The 19,568-nt window shown below is 44.5% G+C and overlaps 1 protein-coding gene across 5 annotated transcripts in view; it reads left to right on the plus strand.

Moving 5' to 3' along the window:
* Positions 1-19,568, plus strand: part of IQSEC3 (IQ motif and Sec7 domain ArfGEF 3) — a 104,660-nt gene that overhangs the window by 46,498 nt on the left and 38,594 nt on the right. For 4 of the 5 annotated variants that reach the window (XM_065841631.2, XM_065841634.2, XM_065841633.2 and 1 more), the window contains exon 3: positions 17,146-17,434. In XM_065841631.2, coding sequence (XP_065697703.1) covers positions 17,146-17,434 — 289 coding nt within the window. Of the gene's footprint in view, positions 1-5,702; positions 5,778-17,145; positions 17,435-19,568 lie in introns of those variants that run through there. The other variant, XM_071817400.1, reaches the window with a different exon arrangement.

A 19,568-nucleotide genomic window follows, 5' to 3' on the forward strand; every position in this document is an offset into this window, starting at 1 on the left:
GGGTTACTAGGGAGGGCTCTGGACAGAACTGGGCAGCTGAATTGCAATAGTGAGGCTAGAGCATTTTTTAAATGGTATTTCTCTTGTCTGTTCTGCTCACTGGAGCAGACTGTGGTTTCTCATGTCCTTCCAGGCACCTCTCCCTTGCATTTCTGGAGAGATAAAGTTTTGGTTATGTATGTGCTGTATTTTATCTGAACCAAGGCTTAATTTTGCCATAGTTCCCTTAGTTTCTATCATTTTCTTGATCCTACAAGGCTGTCACTCCAACAGCATCTTAAGCTCTAGGGTCTTTTTTGTCATGTTCATGCTTCAGGCCTTCATTTTGTCCCAGTGACTCCCAAAGGCCCTACCCATCCTTTGAGCCTGAGTTTGCCCGCCCTCGTGCTGGGAACCACCAAATTTCTTATCTGGGGTTTGACAGGTAAACTGAAGAGGAACCAATCATTTGTTTCAGTAATTTGACAACTTTGGCAAGTTGCATCCAAAGAAGAGTCTGAGCCACGAAATTCAGAAGCAGGGATGAATGTCAGGGACCCCTGCAGCATGTTGCACCTGGGCCTTCAGTTAAAGGGCTTCTCATACTCATCTATGCCTGTCGATTTTATGTATTTTGTAGCTTGTCCCACTCTGCAGACTTCCTGCTTTCTTTGCTTACTTTTTTTCCCAAGGCTTTCTCTCGTCCTCTCCACTTGTCCCAATATCAGTCCTGTGAATCTGTGTGTGACACAATATTCAATGTAGAGATAAAGATGGTTGAAGCCACCATGGCTATTTGAAGGTGAGAAACAGGCATACATAATTTCTGCTTTTTGAAACAGAGCAGCTTTTTTATGCAATCTTTGTATGTGACTGTCTTAGGAGAGAACAATGTCCCTACTTCCACTGTGCCAGAAGAAAGACAGAGCACATGGAGGACTATTAAACTTACCGATCAGCTTTATGCTGGCCAGAAAACACCTCCTAACCTCTGACAGGTCCTGCAGTCAGCCGTGGGCTTTCTTCATATCTGAAGTTACATATACAATGCAGTGAGAAGAGAAAAAAAATGGCAGAGAGGGAAAAACACAGAGTCACCGTGGAGCCGATGCCTGTAGCTGATAGCTATGCTGCTCTGGAGCAGCTCAATACACTGCTGGGAGAAGCTCATCATATCAATTACAGAGCCTGTCACCTTGCTCAAATCATGAACAGGCTCCCCATTGAACCAAGGCAGAACAAAAGTCAATCAAGACTGAAATATGTGGGTCAGATACCCTGAATAGGCAATCAGTTTCTGGGTGAGCCAGGCATATGCCTAAATAAGCTCATCAGGGCTCCTGATGGGAAACCCTGGGACATGGGAGCTCCCTGTGCAGCTTTCCTGAGCCTTGCTGAATGGACAGCCAGTCACAAGTGATGCTGTGGTGAATTTGATAAACCAGCTTGGGTTTATTCTTTCTTTTCCCCCTCCATGATCAGGCGTTTCCCTAAATGAGATAAATCCTGTCAGAACTGATGCCACTAATAACCATCAGCCGTCTAGTTTTAATTAGAGTTTGCTTCATTAATGCCTCAACTCCTCTCTGTGCAGCAGATTAAATAATGTACTTGCAGCTCATTTATACAAACCCCCAAACTGCAGGGCTGAGCTGCAATCCTTTAATTAAACAGCCCGGCTGATCCCTACCGCTGCCTTGGCTCATCAGTCTAAGCCGATTAAAGAGAATAGGGACTAATAAAGAGCATAAACAGAGAAGCGACTCTTGTCTCTTCAAGGGACTTGGAGACTCCAGTGGAGATTGCCTGCTTCTCCTCCCCTACCAGGAACCTTACCTGAGCCCCCATTACTGCCCTCTGGGACCTGCAAGAATGGTCCCACTTTCAGCAGGAACCCAGCCTTCTCTTGTGGGACAGAAATCCTTTGGGAGAGTGAAGGAACATAGGCAGCAGGAGGGTAAAACAGCAGGTAAGGTGAAGATAAAGAGGAGCATCAAGGCAGGAATAAGAGTGATTGCCTGACTGCAGGAGGGACCAGTATTAGCAGGAGAGACCAGCTCAAGTGTGGAGCAGGAGGAGAAGAAAACACAGGGCATAACAGTAGGAGCTTGGCTATCAGGAACAGTCTGCGACGGAAGTCTGTCTCTACTCGTGCTTTTTGATGGTCATTGTTGTTCTTGTGTGGTCTTCCCTAATGCTTGTCCTGCAGGATTTCTGACTCTTTCTTTGCTACTCATCCAGCTAAAAACACCTTGGCTGCACCTGGGTGGGAATGATTAGGAAGATATCAGTGTCTAACCACTCAATAGAAGCCAACTCAATGAGGCAGTTGCAATCTTTCCCACTTGTATTGTTCTACTTTGCTTCACTGCCTGCCAACAAGCAGTGCTAGCCCCTTCTCTCCTCCAGCATGTGAATTCATTGTCGGGGGGGTTACAGCTCTATGGGTTTAGCAATGCAAATTTCCCACCTAGCTTAGCTGCATTGCACTAGCAAGACTGGTGTTGTAGGCCATGAACGTTAGGAGACAAATTTGATCCCAGAATCTGTCTCCAAGAAGCTCAAAGCCAAATTACAGTATGAGGTGATGCCAGCAGCAGGCAGATTCCTATTGCTGAACTCTTAGGGCTTCCCCATTTCAAAGTACAGTGTAAACCTTGGATGTGGACCGCTGTTGTCTCCATTGGACTTGCACACCACTGACTTCCTGACCATAACCCATCCTGGAGGTTGGGCTTCCACTGGGAATGCCAAAGATCAGGTTGAGGGGAATGAGGAGACTCCATGGATGGCAGTAGGAGCTAACCGTGCCCCTTTACTGAAGTGCTGATTAGACTCTGATTTAGCCAAACCCTATAATTTCATAAAGCAACTGCTCTTTTTCTTGCTGGCTTCTGCCTGTTAACGGCAGGGTTTCATTCTAGGGATTTGAATAGCCTAGTAATTGCATTTTCCACTTCTTCCAGTCTCACATAGTGGAGACTGGCATCCCAGAACAATGACCTTAAAATGTGTCCAGCAGCAGCCCAGCTCTAACAGGATTACATACCATTTTCCTTTGTGTGAGGTAATAGGGCTGAGATGAGAAAGATTTGTTTCTATTAGAGTAATGAGAGGAAATGATGGAGTCACAATTGGAGGGAACAGTATATTCATTCAGTTGCCTTTCACAGGCTTTTCAGAGCCTGCCTCTGGCTCGCCTGCGGTGCTGAATAGGAAATCAGTAGAAAATCACCTCTGGTCCAGTGATGGGAAAAGTTTTACATAAAACTTTGAGCGCTTGGGGCAGGTCTGCTTTGGCAATGAACATGGGGGTAGCACTGGAATGCTGAAGGGTCATGTCACAAAGGAGACTGAATGGCATCTGGATACATTTGTGTGAAGGGCAGGATCAGATTCCAGATAGCTCTTTGGGAAGGGAGAATGTTCTATCTGCATTTGTGGCAGAGACAAGGTCCTTCCCACCCGGAAGAAGTGCAGATGAGACTTGACCTGCTTTTAAGGCGAAGGCAACAGAGCCCTCCCAGGAAGAGGAAAGGTTGGGGATCTCAATAGAGTCTTCTGGATGGGCTTGGATGTGTACTGAGGAGAAGGGCTAGGGTCTGAAACATCTACAGAAACATCTATGGAAAAGTTGGGCAAGTTCTGCTCATATTCTCCCATAATATTTCCTCACTTTCCAGTAGGGAGGCTGCTGCTTAGATAAGGGTTAAAACATGATTGGTGCAACTGGCAAGTGTTTACTTCATGATTACAGACCGATTAAATTGTAACTCAATATAATTTAGATTTCAAACAGCTGTGTGCTTGTTTCTAATGTGCCTACTGGATTAGTCACTGTTGCAGATTGGTTACTGCCTGGCATCACAGCACCAATTAGTGGTAAGAAGACATGTAAGCCATTGGCTACATCACCAAGCCAGCCTTCCTTGCAGTTCTGGTGAAAGAATTCCTGACCCACTTCTGACTTACCAAGTACTCAAACAGAAAGATGCATTCTTGGTGGAAGAGGTCCTTTGTACTTACTGCTCCATTTTTGTATGTGGGAGGGTGAAAAGTGGATGGACAGATTTTGGACAATTCTTTGAAATCAAACCTTCAAAGATCTTTGCTCAGCTCTCTAAGCTGCATAAGAATATACTACACCCTAAGCAGCACATGATTGAAAAACCAAAATCTGATGTAATTTACTTCTGGAGGTCTGATGTCTCTTCATGTCTCATCACCTGTATTCTCTGTTTCCACTGAATGTGCTTTTATTCTTTGTCCCATGAAATGAAGTCGGAAGACATTGGCACAAAAGACCCATGAATATTATCCACTGCACACAACATCATGTCCCTCTTTGGCTGCCCACTGCTGTAGCCTGGGAGCATCTCTCCTCCCAGTACAGCTCTCGCTTTGCCCTTGGGTCACTCTATTTCCTCTAATGGTTAGATCCTCCTGAGAAATCCACAAGACTTTGTTTGGATTGTGAGTACAATACCTCTTATGGTTGAGGCCCATGAAGTTGATAAGAATGGAACCACTCTACAAGTCGATTCTCCTTTTAGATACCACTGAAGCATCTTAGTAAAAAACAGGTGAGGAATGATGATTTTCCATCAGTATCCAGCACTCTTTAAGTGTTACAGAAAAACAACTGAGCTACCTAATATTGTGTCTGAACTTGTAAAAGATTGACCTTGCCTGACAGAAAGAATGCAAATCCTGTTCATGAAATGGGAAATTAGCTTTTCTGTCTTAGAATCGCTGGCGGGATATTGGATATATAATCTGGAGGTCAGTGCTTCCTTTCAGCTCAGAGGTATTAAGTGGCTCTGGCTCAGGTGTGAAACATGATAATGATTCTAGTCTGTATCAAATCAGATCTATAACCTACCACACAAAACAGCATAATAACTCTAACTAATTGGCCCCCAGCTGGCAGCGCCAAGTGCAAGCTCCTACATTTAGTGGACCATGGAGGCTGAATTCTCCTCTGATTCTTAGCGGAGAACACTTCAGGTCAGGCTTTCAGTACCTGGATATGCCAGTGCAAAGCAAGCCTCTGTGCCCATTGTCTGTGCCTTGTGTGCTCTGACGATAAATGACTTCTTAAACAAAGCTCTTCAATCTTACTTCTTTCATTCATGCTAAAGTTTTCCACAGCACTGTTTTTGAGAACACACGGGAGAAGTTTGAGCAACTTTTCTGCTCTGTTAGCATATACTGTTTGTGCTTATTTTCGTATTTCTTATTGAGGTCACAGGCATGAAGAGAGGATTTTTTCTGCTTCTTAACAGCTCATCTACTTCTTATTATTTTCTCCCTGTAGACTTAATAATCCCATTCAAGATATTACAATTGGAGGTTGTGGGGATGCAGCAAACAGGCAGGGATGGGTCAGCAAAGTTCACATAAATATTCCTGAGGCTCAGAGTTGTCAGAGTTTTGATTTCAGTCTGACACAGAGATGTGGGCAAGGAGTAATGTCTAGACCCAAATTTGAGCTCTTCCTAAACTTGGGAGTGACTAGATTCCTTGCTTTTTTATGGTTGTTTTGTGCAGTCAGGACTAGCAGTTTTAATTGCTTTGCAGGAGCCTAGGCCCAGAACCACAAAGGTATTTAGTGCATGTAGATTTAATGGAAATGTGGAAACACAATTATATTAAAAAAAATGCTTTAGAGAACATCCTTAACATCATAGTTACCAACAACCTTGGGAATCTCTTGCAGGGAGGTATAGTTGGCAATTCTTCTGGTACTATGACCTGGGAAGAATGGCTCTTTCTAGAAGCATCCAAAGAAACAGGAGGTGAGTTTCAGATGCAGCATCCCAGTCCTGTAAAGAAGATCCACCAGGACATGTTGGCACATTCTCCCACACAGGCATTTCTCTGCTCCTTCTCTCTAATGGCTGGTGTAACCACTTTCAGGCAAGTCTCAAGAACACGAGGGTGGGGAATTAAGGTGTGGAGTAGGTGGGCTCTTCAACAGCAAAAAAATCTCTGACAGAAACTGGAGTCTCCCTGTCACATGGGTTGCTGTGTTTGCCTCTATCAACACCTTTCTTCAGGAAGGAGGAAGATGGCAGGAGACAGAGGCCAAAGAAAACCCATCTGTAGTATCCTCTTTTGAAAGTGCAAAGATACCCATCAGATAAATGTTTTTTGGGAAGCTGTATCCACCCATTGCCTGGCCACGTGTTCTTCTAGTCCTTCATTTTCCTCTGTTGCTTTTCTTGCTTATGTGGGGAATTCAGCCTTGGATTCGAGTATTCTTCTCCCACATGTGACAGTGCTTGCCATTTCTTGGGCCACAGGAGAGGTAATGTCAGTGAAAGAGAATTAATCATAGACAACCTTACATTTGTGGGAGCCACTTTCAACAGCTATTGAGATAAGCTAGTTGCTTTAACACTAAGTGATTCACTCATGGCTTGCAGATGATCCTCATGTTCTCTCTCCTGCACTGTGAAGAATTCCCTGCCTCTAGTATGGCAGCTTCTTGGTACCAGTGGAATGCAACATAAACACCTGGTGTATCCTGTGTTTTCTGTCTGATAACACCACAGAGATGCATAAGAAGAGGTTGTGACAGCTTTGGAAAGAGGCCTATGTCTAGCACTGGAAAATGGGCACAGACGGTTCCTAAAGTAATAGCAGATGGACTGTGGTGGAGCTCCTGCCATTCATTCTAATACTCTACTGATATCATCTGACCAGATCTGCATCAGTCAAGATGCACCCACCCTCAAAACTGGGCCATTCCAGATCTTTTATATGCTACGGTGTGTTCTGTTGAATTTGACAGGTGGTTTCTGTGGACCCTCTGTCCACTCATTTGTTCGTGGCTTACAAGGCAGAGAGAGATAAGGCAAAGAGATGGAAAAAGAGACAAGGAGAAAGAAAGACAGACAGATTCACCCCCACAAAGGTAACAGTTCTACTGCAAGGAAAATGGATGACAAACATGCTGTACAGAGAAGGAAAACGACACAAGAGAAGGAGCAGGAAATGCAGGAAGTAAAAAAAATAGTGTAAACAAAAGAAGAAACTGGAGGGAGCAAGAATATATGAACAGGAGACAAATGAGCAGGTCCCTTGGCTGGAATAATCCTGTTCATGCCAGCATTCTTTGGCAGTGACAGCAATGAGGCTGTGGCATTTTATTACAGATTTTCTTGCAGTATGATGTCAATCCAAAGGCCTTTTGTCTTTTCTGTTCTCTGTGACGCTAACTCACTCATATGTAGTTTCATCTTCTGATCATCCCCATGGGGCAGGCTCTGTGTTCAAATACAATAAGCTCTCCTTTTGGAAAGACATGTCTGTGCTCCAGTGTTAATTCTTCTACATGTATCTCTGCCAGGCTTTTATATGCTTCAGGAAGAACTGAAGAATCTGAGAGGCTGAAGCACACTGTACAGCAGCTCAGACCGTTGTATTTGGGCTCTGCAAACAGTGAGATAGCTGAGGGGGGCGGGGAGTGTGAAAAAGTTGGGAGATTTTTGAACTGTTCAAAAACTGCAGAAGAGCTGGAGGCCACACCATCTTCTGTGAGGAAACATGATCCTGAAGAAGAACATCAAGACATAGACAGGAGCTGAGTTCCATGTGATTTTTCTTTTGAGACTGAGGAACCTAACTGTGGCCACACCATTTGGAAGTGTGTTCTAGTAACTTTTAACCATCTCTGGTTAGGACCTTGGTTCTTTTCCATACATAGATTGTACCATCATCGCATGGGAAACTGTATTTGCTTAGTGATTAGAGCCATTTGTCACCTTTGTCATGTCCCACACTGGTAGGTTGCTGCTCTCCTGTAAATGCTGTTTTTGCCTGTGTATCTGGGTTGACTTCAGTCTCTCTCACTCCATCCTTTGGGAAAAGAGGGAAGGTGGGGATAGGCTACCCCATGTACACATTGCTGGTACTCTTTTGCACGTCTGCTGGAGTGACTGGCAAAATATAACAAATGCCTGTAATTTCCTGGAATACACTTAATGCGAGAGTGATAGGTCAAGAGGCACAAAAATAGATAGTGCAGGTTGTATTGCGAAAAGTAGTGCCGTACTGTTACAAAACAACTGGATCTGGTAAGCATATTACAGGTTGTCTTAAAATGTAGCATATTGGGCTAGATCCTCCACTAACTTTGGTGCAGTTCAATGGCATAATGCCATTTAGCACCAGCCATCATTCTGCTCAACAATGCAATAGGGTTAGTTGTGTCAAGGCAAACTCCTGCTTCTCTTAATGATCTTGCCTCAGAAGTTCCATGTCTGAGTACAAAGTATAGGGATGGGAATAATTTTCATTCCTCATAGGGAAGAAATTTTAAGTGGCCCTAGGGTAATCTCAGCTTGCACAACTGAATGCGTAAGCTGCTAAGTCATCCTGTTTTCCACATGGGAATGAAGAAAGATAGAAAAGGGAATAAGGCCTCAGGGAAGAGAAGTGACATGAATTGGATCAGAGTGTGAGTGAAGCAGCAGTGAAAAAATAGGTTAGAACTTGGAAAAGTAGAGCTTTGTGCCTGCTGCACAAGGCTGTGGGGATGTTCACTGGATTGGGGAAAGGAGGAAGGAATGCAAACCATGCTGTTTCTGTCTTGGTCTTCAGCCATAGGCCACCCCAAAACTCTAGATCTGAACACACTGGCAAAGTTAAAATCTGGATCATATCTGCTTTCCTAAAGCTGATGAATGGTATTAGGACTGTCTGTATTGAGGGTGGTAGTGTAAGGCTGTGTTACTCTTTATGTTGAAGAGGACAGGGCTTCCTCCTCCTTGATTTGACACAAGCAGTGGCCTTCTACTGGGCTTCAGGGGTCACAAGAGATGAAATAGCTGACACACTTGAGAACAGAAACAAAATTTGTCTGGGTTATAAGAAGATCTTCCTGTGAAGCTGCTCACTCACTGCCTTCGGTAGTCAATTACACTGATGCCTTAGGAAGGAACCCAGAGGTGCAGTCCAACCCAGGGTCTGTCACAACAGGTGGAAAAAGAAGACTACAGAAGCCCTTGCCTAGGTCTATAAATGCCAGGAGTTGTGTCCCTCACTCAGCTAACAGGCAGCTGGAATGGAAGAGCAATGGGCTGAGGGGATATGCAAGGTTTCCTTGCCTTTTAGAGGCTCTGCTGCCTCCAAGCCCTGAATTCATCTCGTTTTAGCAGTGAAATTCTATCTTCTGCATGATTGCACCGGCAGGCTTTTGTCAGCGAATTTGGTGATGCTCAAACCTGCCTCAGGGGTGAGGAGCCAAGAGATTTGAGTCGAAGTGGCAGAAAGACTGCTGCTGAGAAGCCAAGTTTCTCTTTCCTGGGGTGCTGAGCGGGCAGTTACACTAATGCAGGATGCCATCTGTTTTTTCCTTCTCTAAAAGGTCGTGTTTACTAAACATTGCAGAGGCAAGAGAGGTCTGGGGTTAAAGTAAAAGTAATTAAACCCTGTAGAGTGGGACTCCCCTGTGCCTCCACTGTCCAGTTGGTGCTTTTCACACCTCAGTGATAAACACAGGTGCCCTGTTTGACGCAGATGCAAGTAACCCCCTCTGCAGTGACAGGCTCTGGGACCTCCTCCTAGTCTAAACAGCAGAGACAGCACAGGAACCAGCTTGGGGCATCAAGCACCAAGGTGTGATGGGCAGCTGAGAAAGGGGCTGTCCTTCCTAAGCGGAGCCCTGTGCTTCTGCAGCATGGCTGGGGAGGTGGTCCAAGTGTCATTCTGACGTGTCACCCGGGAACTGTAAGGAGAAACCCCCTGTGTGACAACCACGTGACCCAGCACAGCCAGCCTTGCACCAGAAAGACTTCTCATTCAGTGGCAGCTGCCTTTGCTGTTCCAAGTCACCCTCCGAAGGAGCCTGTTTGTTTCCATGAAAAAAGCAGAGGTCCTAGTCCTCAAGTGGCTGAAGTTAGTCACAGAGAGCTTGGCTGTCAGACAGGCAGCCAGCCCAGACTGACACCTGGACAATCATTTTTGCACTAGGAAGGCATGAGGCCCATCAGAAAAGTTTAGCTCCTGTTCTGCAGCAAAAGAACACAACAATATGGAAATTACACAGCATGCAGGGATCATGTTTAAATACCAAATCCAAAATGGAGGCCCTGACTTTGACATGCTGGACCCTGTGGGACATGAGGCATTTGCTAGTATTATTATATCTTTTGTAATAATACTCACTGAAACCACTTTAAGCAATGTTGAAAAGATGTTACCTTGTTCAGTCTGTGCTAAAGGATGTTAAATTTAATTGATTTCCAATATATTTACCATCCCGTACTGTCAAAACTATTTTACAGGTGTATGTGCCAGCCTTTTTATGAAATAAGTAATATATTCTGGGATGAGTAATGAGCTTGCCTAATTATCATTAATTCCTCTTGGGTAAAACTAGTGTGAGAAGATGGCTTGATGCCACTGCTTTGCAAGGTGTTAGGTGAATGTAGACAAAATCAGAATCTTGTTCCTATATTTGTCTGTGTTGGGGGAGACTGTCTGTGAAAGCTGCAGCTCGGCTGGCAGAGGATGATTTGCCAAGATCAAGTTCCAAGTTTTCCTGCCTCTCTGGCAGGAGAGACTTTTGCCTTCCATCATTTTCAGCATGCTCCCAGAGAGCATTGCCTCCAAGCCACCCTAAAACCTGAACTCAAAAGCAAATCAGAAGCAATTCTTCTGCACTCAGACCCCCAGTATGTCAGAAATCTTGGAACTTTGAAAAGATCCCATATTACCAAGCTTCTCTCAGCCATTTTTTTACACTGAATTCTGATCAACCCGTTCACCATATGTTTTGGGTGTCCTCAGGGAACACTGAAATGAAATAAACTGAAAAGGCACTTTGGACCCCGCTAACTCAGCAATTGATTTTTATTTTTTTTTTCTGAGCAGAGAGATGAGTGAGGACAGCAAAAATCCTGGAATGTCTTAAGACAGAGGGAATACAGCTTCTTGCAGACTTGGGATCTGGACTCCATTTTCTTGGCATTAGCCAGTGACCTTCTAATTCTCCATATGCTACTTTCAAAGGGTTTTTTATTCTGACATCTCTGAAGCTTTGAAGTCTCATAAGGCTCTCAGGCCATGGTAATGATAATGCTAATCACTTACAGTACTTTAAAGCAGCATATATACAATAACCAACTGATCCTCATAAGGATCTCTGTGAAATGGATTAATAAACTTTTGTGGTCCTTCATAACTAGTTCCCGTAGTCTTTACCTTAGTTACAGGTCGCAATCCTGCACACTGACCTTGAATACCATGAAGAAGGCGTTTGGTAAGTTGTACATGGGAAACAGCAATGTGCTGTTCTTCTGGAGTGACACAAGGACACAAACAGGAGGTGAGATCTGCCTCTGTGCTAGTTTTGTAACACTTAGCTTCCTCCTTTTCAATTAGCTAGAATAACCACTATACCTGTCAACAGAGCATCTGAGCATCTTCTGCTTGAGTGACTCGTTTCTTACACTGCTAAGTCCAGAAGAGCCATTGCTATTTTTGCTACTCTGTTATTGCTCTTATTTATCTGCAATAATTTTTCTTCTCGTAGGAGAGAAGGAACAAAGAGATGAGTTTTGTGTCTGGACCTCATGGGAGCTGTGTAGCTGTGGAGTGGTCAGTGAGAAACCTCAGTTCTAATTTCTTGCAGGACTAACATTACTGTCCTTGACAAGAGTAGCTCTCTGGGTCCTAGAGTCCTATTTAGTCACTCAGCCACCCTGTAAACATCTTTGTGAGAGCTCTGAAAATTACTCGCAGACCGTGAACTGATTCTGGTGTTTGACAGTGAGGCAATGGAATGTAATGTCTGGAGCATCCAAGTCCTGTGTTGTGTCTAGCTTGAAACTGTCTTGAAATATCTGGGGGGAAGGGGCTGCATGTTCTTTCTTAAGTCATCAGATATGGGAATGTTTAAGCCTGACAGTCAAGGTTCAACAGATGACCATGATTCAGCTCCACAGCTGGTAGTTCAAATCGCAGATTCTTGCCAAGCTGGAAACATTATGTTTCCAGCAGCAAGGAGGCTGGTGAGGCTTATGCAAGGAAGGGCACTATCCTGATGCTGTAGGAAATGAAAAGCTGTCAAATCTCTCCCAGGACAGAGTACGGTACAACAGCTCTGTACAGACGTGGGGAGTTGGTACTGCTAGGAATGGGTGGATGGAATTCTCTGTTTTGACAATTTAGTATCACTGATTTGGGCTTTTGGTTTCCAAAATACCAGGAAGGGAGAGAAAAGGAAGTAATAAAAAATCCTCTACCTAATACCATTTTTCCCGTGTCATCTTCCTACATCCTTCCCTCAGAGTACTCCTTATAGAAAACCTTTGTGAGAAATCTGCACACAGAAGCTAAATATCAGAAACCTCTTTTACCTGTGCTAGACAAAAATATTTAAGAATGTCCAGCTGAATTGTCTCAGCAAGGGCTTTTTCACCATCATGCTTTCTTGAAGCACTAGGATTCAGCCCAGAACCCTGTTATTTCTGGTTTGAAATGCTAGACTAGCTATAGTATTTCATATAAGCCCTGAGTCAGATTGTCTGTAGCCATCATCTTTGCTAACAAAACTGGTCTCTGTCTGCAGCAGGCATGTACAAGTCAGCTGTGCAAAAGTAGCAGGAGACACCTGAAGCATGAGAGATGTTTTCTACAGCAGATGGAATCTATTTGTAATAATGACTAAGCTACTTGCTATGGGTCATAAAAGTCACACAGGGACATCTAAAAAGAGCAGAACAGCTGAATTTGTAGTCTTTCTTTTTTATCTGATTGCAAGCGATTTACATTAATATTACAACTTCCAATCAAACAGAATTCAAAGACATTACAAACCTTCCCTACCTGATTGCATGATGAGCAGAAAATTGCTTCATTTATCATGTGACAGTAGCTGTGAAGACTGTGAAAGATGGTGGTATATGATACTTTAGGACAACAAGTAAAGAACACTGATTACAGTTGAAACTGGAGGGCTGAAGCTGGGATACAGAATTAAATTAACCTAGTCGGAGTTTGGCCAGGACATTGGGATTCACACCTTAGACTCTGCATGGGACTTTTAATCATTACAAGTGGTTAGAAAAATTTTCTCATCCAAGAAACAGAACATACAATAGTTCCATTCCCTTCCTTCATCCCATAGCCAGGGAGGCTGATTGCTCACAGGCCGAGGGAAACCAAGTGAATCCTGACAATTTACTTCATAACACTTTTTTTTCCAGAGATCTTCCATGCTGTAGTGTCTATGCTTGCCCTACTTACTTTTCTTACTGTTGTGTTTTTTGTTGCTATGATTACAGTAGCTCCCGAGCTCTCACTTAGTAGCAAAGCCTGTGCCAATCAACTGTATCACTCAGGACAGAGTGAAAAAATCAGGATTGTTAAGGCTTTAGCCAATAGTTCACTGGAGCATCAGTTTTGATCTTTAGCAGTGTGTTTTGTCTCTCATATGGAGCTTTCATCCATTGCTGCTGTTGGACAACAGAGAATAGACCTGTTCATGACATTTCCTCAGAAACAGGTTCAACATGGGAGTAAACCTGGGTGAATACAGGGTGGTAAATGGAACCATAGGGCTGCAATGTTAACACTCAGACTATTAAGCAAACTGTGTCTTTACCCCTTTTTTCCATGGATTGTAGTCTCTGAATTTTACCATCTGACGCTGAAATTTCCTGGGTTTGATCTTTTGCCCAAAGGTGAAGTAGGTTTGTCTCTTTTTTGAGAGAGATTTTTTTCCCCACTAAGTAAAAGTGGTTCAGCCATATTTAATTTATTTATTTATTTACAAAAGAGAATGTGGAAACTATTCCCACTTCAGCAAGAATATTTGCTGTTGTTTTCTGAACAGCACAACAGCCAAAGCAGCAGGGGGTTACAAAGTTTATATTTGGCATAAAAACATCCAGCTAAAAAATGCTTTTGAGTGCTTCAGTGGAATCTGATTTTGGTTTGACCGAGTTTTGATCCTCAGAAAATCCCATGCATCAGCACAATACATTCTGAATGGGTGTATCCACTGGGCTAAGAGCATGCATGGAGGAGGAAGGCAAAGTTATACGTGTACGTGAGGTGAGCTTGCATCCTTGTCCTAGCACAGTGTCTTTAGAGGCTTCAGTTATGCACTGTGAGTGGGAGCGTTCAGCTTGGTGGTGCTTCTCACACGTCTGTGACTGAATGTGTGCACTTAGTGCTTGCAATCTTAGGGCTCTTCTTGAGCCTAAGATTGTCTTGAGGAATATCCTAGATGGCTGATGAGGTTAAATTGAGCTTCTGAGCATTTTGTGTTGGTTCAACACCGTGTGCTTCGTCGGCCAGGGTAAGAATCACGTCCAGTGAGAGCACCTAGGGTCAGACACAACCTAATCATCAGTGGGTAGGTCCAAGGTCAAGCTGGAGAGTCAGTCTGCAGGTCAGAGTCCAGATCAAGTGGGTCCATGGCCATGGAAAGGGAAAGGCTGTGGCAGAGCTGGAGACCAGCACTCTTACAGTCTCCTTGGGGCAGGGAGTGACTGCTCCAGGCTGGACTGAAAAGGGGGAACTGTGCAGGATGTTTGGAGGGACTGCTTAGGCCATTAAGGTCTATTAGTGCACTAAGGACCCTGACAAGACTTTCCAGAGAGAACAAGAAATCTTCATGTCTGCAGGTGTTCAAGAGCAGACCGGAGGAAGCCCAAATCAAACTTACCTGTCTTTGAAAATGGCTCTGCTTTGAGCAGGGACTTGGAATAGAGAGCTCCAACCTTCCCTCACAGCCTAGGTTATTCTGTGATTCTACAAAGCGTGCGTTTTTTTCTTCTGTATGAGCAGTGCATGCAGGATATCCTGTCACTATGAATATTTCCAACTCAGACTCTAAACTGTGTGCTATAAAAAACCAAATAGGTAGCATACACTGGAGGTGGTGTACAGCCTTGCAGGACAACAGGCCCCCGTGCTGCAAACTCTTATGCACACACTTCACGTTCTATCATGAGCAGTCAGTGGAGGCCCTCAGAAAAACAGAGTTGTGCATATGTGCAAGAGCATCATGTCAGGGAATGTTTGCTGTGGCATTTAGAGTCCATTCATGCTCCAAGGGAAGTCAACTGGCTCTCTAGTCTACTGCCTCGGGCCCTGATCTGCCCTAAAGAAACTCTGTGTAGCACACTGCACTGTGGGCTTGACTCAGCAGAGCAATGTGGGATATGTGGTGTGCTGAATCACAGCTTATGCATCTAGCTGAAATTGCTTTCTAGGGCACAGTCTGGTTCCCACTGAAATACTTGTGAGGGTTTCGGAACGCACTCCGAAGAAAACGTGATCAAATCTATGTTCATCTGGTCATCCCTTGAGCTGAGGATAGAAATTACTGCTCTGCTGGTTAAAATGAGAATGGGTAGAACAGAGGCTGCCAATAAAAATGCTATAGCGAGAGCTGTAAGGCGAAAGTCTTTTATTAATACTTCATGAAATATGTATGGATGTAGAACAGAAGGAGTTAAAAATGCGTACATACTTAAGATGTACATCTTCAGGTGTAGAAAAAGGAGTATTCAATTATATAGCAACAGGGAGAGAACACATAAAAATTTTGTAAGGTGTACAACCTAAAGGGACAGTTTTACGCCTAATTTTAATGGTGGCATTTCCTGATTGATGAGGATACAGATATATTATTTTAAAATGCTTTGACAAAGTTGGTGACATAGTGTTTATGTAAGAGACTGGTTTCTTCTGTGAATTTATTTTTTGAGTCTAACTGGTGACTACATGCATGTGTATAAAAGAAGAAGCTTTCTTCCTTTAAATCCTTCGTCTTTCTTAGTTCTGCAGTTGTGGTACTGTCTTTGGCTCACCAAGTGTGGAGCCCTTTTAGAAACTGTGGGAATATTTCTAAATTTGATTGTTAAATCTACTGAACAGACAAGCTGCCATTGGAGAGAATAAACTTCCTTTTAAAGTACTAGTAAGTACGCAAAAGTGCTCCGAGGCTTAGGAGGCGAAGTCTATTTACAGTTAGAAGACTTGGGCTCTTAAGTGCTTACAGCACTTTTGAAAATGAGACTTAAATGCTTCAAAGTAATTTGGGCACTACACAAAATCATATCTAATTTCCCTGATTTTGCTCTGACATGAACACCAATCATAAAATGGTTTGTTATCTAGATGACAGCAGAACTGGTTGTATGTGGAGCAAATCCAAGAGAAAGAAATATGATTCAGAAGTGAATTAAATAATTTAATGGTGTTTAAATGTGGGAGGCAGTACACATCCATGGTTTCAATGGAATTAAGTGCACTGTTTCTGTAGTAATTATTTCCAAACTAGATGTTGCTCTGAGCTAAATGCTCATTCCCTGGAAACCAGTGAAGCTGTATCTGATGTACACAGTGCAGTAGAACCCAAGGTCCACGAGGACTGGCCTGTACGCTATTGGAAATCATAAGTTATTCCGCTGTAGCAACAGGAAGGAGACTAATGTAACAACAAGCAAACGCTCTCATCATTCAAACAGTCCCCCAGAATACCAAAATCTTTTTTGAAATTAGATGGGTTTTGAAAATATTTGACAAGAGAGGTTAACGACAGACTTCCTCAACACTTCAGTGAATCAGACACATGCTAATACCATCCTGTCCAGAGCAACATGTCACCTGTTTTAGAGTGCACTGTTGTCAGGCCCTGGTTTCACACGCTTACTGCTGTGACTGACGGAAACTCCAGGGGAAACTGGATCCTTGGGATCCGGGCTTCCTGCCAGATGGGGCTCTGGGGTACACATGCTGAGCAATAGGCAGCAAGGGCACAGGGGTGACTGCCTGCTGCTAGCTGCTCCAGGGAGCAGGAGAGGTGTCTGTGGGCCTTGACACCTTCTTTGGCCCTTCATGTCCAGCTGCAGCACCACGAGCAGAGGCAGCTGGGCAGCTCCAGCAGTCACAGGACTGGTTCATACAGTGTGTGCAGCGCAGGTGCCTGATCTCAGGGAGGGAGGGATCAGAGCTTTGGCTGCATCAACCTGAAGTCCTGATCCATCACTGAGAGAGACCCGCCCCTCACAGCACAGGCTACCTAAACATTTAAAATGCAGCTCAGTGAATGAGTATAGTGAACAACAATAAACGTAATCGTAAATAAAATATAATTAAAAAAACAAATAAAAAAAGCGAAACATTGCGTTTTGTTCACAGTGACGATCCCAGCGGTTCCACAAGCAAGAAAGCCGGGTGTGAAACGGAGGATCCGAAGGAGGCCGGCAGACAGAGTGGCCAGGAAGGCAGGTCCGACACCCAGACGCTAAAAGCCCAGCATGCGGAGCTCCAAGAAGAGCAGGCAGCGGGGTGTTCCCCTCTGGTGCAGAAGGCGAGCCTCCACCACACGGGCTCCCCAGTGAGAGTGCAGCGCAGCAAAGGGACGGCCTCGTGTTCCCATGCAGCTGCCTCCGATTATGAGCTCTCCCTTGACCTAAAGAATAAACAGGTACAGAGGCTTCCTCCTCAGGCTGTGGGAAAAGGGGATGGGGCGGGTGGGACTGCATTCACACTGCGGTGGGTCATCTTTCAACAAGTACTTTAGCCTTTTGTGCACCCTGAGCTTTTGCCCTGCCTGAACAGGCTATGTGGGGCTGATGGAGGAAGTAGCTTCCCCACCTCTGACTGCTATACCCTTTCACTCAAACCTGCTGGGCTCAGCTCCTCATTGCCTGGGTTCTGTGGTCCAAAATGGACCCAGATACTTAGTTGTGACTATAGGCTTAGAGATGGGTTGTGAACAGCCAAGAGCTGTGACATCCAGAGGTGCTGTCTTGCTGACAAATGTGCAGTGCCTGAAGGGCTCCCAGCATCTGATTGTCCCAAAAGATCTCCCTCATGGGAGAAGTCTCCAAGAGCCATCTTGCTTTCTTGGATCACACTGGAAAGGCCCCCAGCCCACTTCCACATTAGCCTCTTCAAAGCATGAGCTTTCAGGGGAAGTGAGGTTTGTTCAGTGAGTGTCCTGTGTGGTGTCTGTAGTGATGTTTGTGTATTGCTACCATCACTGCCTTCAATCCAGTGATGGATGCCTAAGAGACAGGCAGGTTTACCAGGCTGAGAGAAAATTATTCAGTTCTTGAATTTGCAAGCCTTGCCTCCTGTGCCTGAGGCTACAGCCTAGCACCAGAGCAGAAGCATACCAACCTCTAGCTGCACCTCCTGATGGGCTACCAGCAGGGGATAGTGGGACAGGGACTAATAGCAGCTGGCCTCCTCACTCAAAGGCAATGAGGTGGAATGCGCCCCCACCCCAACCCTGTATCTCTGCAGATTGCAGCCCAGGAGAGCTGATGTGCAAAGCAAAACCTAAAGAATCGTTTCTGACTTTTCCCTGGGATGGCAGCTCATCCAGAGGCTGTTTGATACGCAGACCCTGCAGTATGTGAGATGAGGAGCACAAACGTCCAGATTACTTTCAGTGGGAGAATTCAGTGAGAGCTGTGCTATTGCAGATGAAAGGTCTTAGCTAATGAGGTTCCCACAAAAGAAGCTGCTGCTTCTGGGACACCTCTCTACCACTTCCCTCAAGGCATCACTGCTGTCCCTAAACATACATGTCAGATCAATGGCCCACTAAATTCCTGAGCAGAAAAGAGACCTTGACTCTTTAGCTCCATCTTTCTCAAAATACTACATACACAACTCAGACAGAATTCTTGCTTCACACCAGGAAAAAAAAAAAACAAGAGATACTAATTAACTGGCTTCACAAACTAATGTGGCATATCTTCAGGGTGGGCCAGATCTTGCTGCTATGTATGTGTTTAGCCTCCTCAGTGTCCTAGATCTGCTCTGATTTGTCCAGGGGAGTGTCTGTCCTGTGTTATTTAAGCTTTAAGGTCATGTTGTCCTATCACTGTTCTTGCAGGAGAGGTCAGACCTGCCCTGGATGCATGTGAGACAGAGGGACATGTTAGCTGCTCATTCATTAAATTCTGATGCCTTGCAGTACTGACCTTGCAGGGACCTAGCCTATCTCATAGGTGAAACCGCTTTTCTCACAGCAAAGGGGACTTAAAGTATGTGTGCTCATCCAGCCCGATGGATGTCCTCAGTGGATTGCCTCCAGCTCTGGAAGGGGAGATTTTCAGGGAGTGAAGAGTATTAATTCTTCCAGTCTTGCCCTGTAGTATGTGTTTTCATAGGTATTCCTGTCAATTTGCTTGTCAGGTAGTTCTCTTGAAACAGGAATAAGGGTGATAGAACCTTCAAAAGACTGTCCCAGTGGTTCCCTTGTCACAGCACAAATTATATTACATTAGTAGAACTTACAGTAAGAAAAAACAGGTTGAAGGAGACATTTTTAGTCTCACAGTGAAGTCACATTTAGCTTTTGGGAGAGGACTGAGTGCTGGTAATGAAGGAGGGTATAATACAGCCTCCGATACAGGGCTTGGATGTGCAGGTCATCCACCAGCCATTGCCGCTCAGTGTCATACTAGGGGGTTGGTGAGGGGAGTCATGGCTCACTTTGCTCTCTGTCCCATGAAACACAGCATGATGACAGTGCGCAGAGCAGAAGTACACTATGCTGGAAAGCTGGAAAGGAAACTCAAGTGCCAAAGTTCCCCTATGTTTAG

This window comes from Patagioenas fasciata, chromosome 1 (assembly GCF_037038585.1).
Source record: "Patagioenas fasciata isolate bPatFas1 chromosome 1, bPatFas1.hap1, whole genome shotgun sequence".
NCBI classification, from domain to species: Eukaryota; Metazoa; Chordata; class Aves; order Columbiformes; family Columbidae; genus Patagioenas; species Patagioenas fasciata.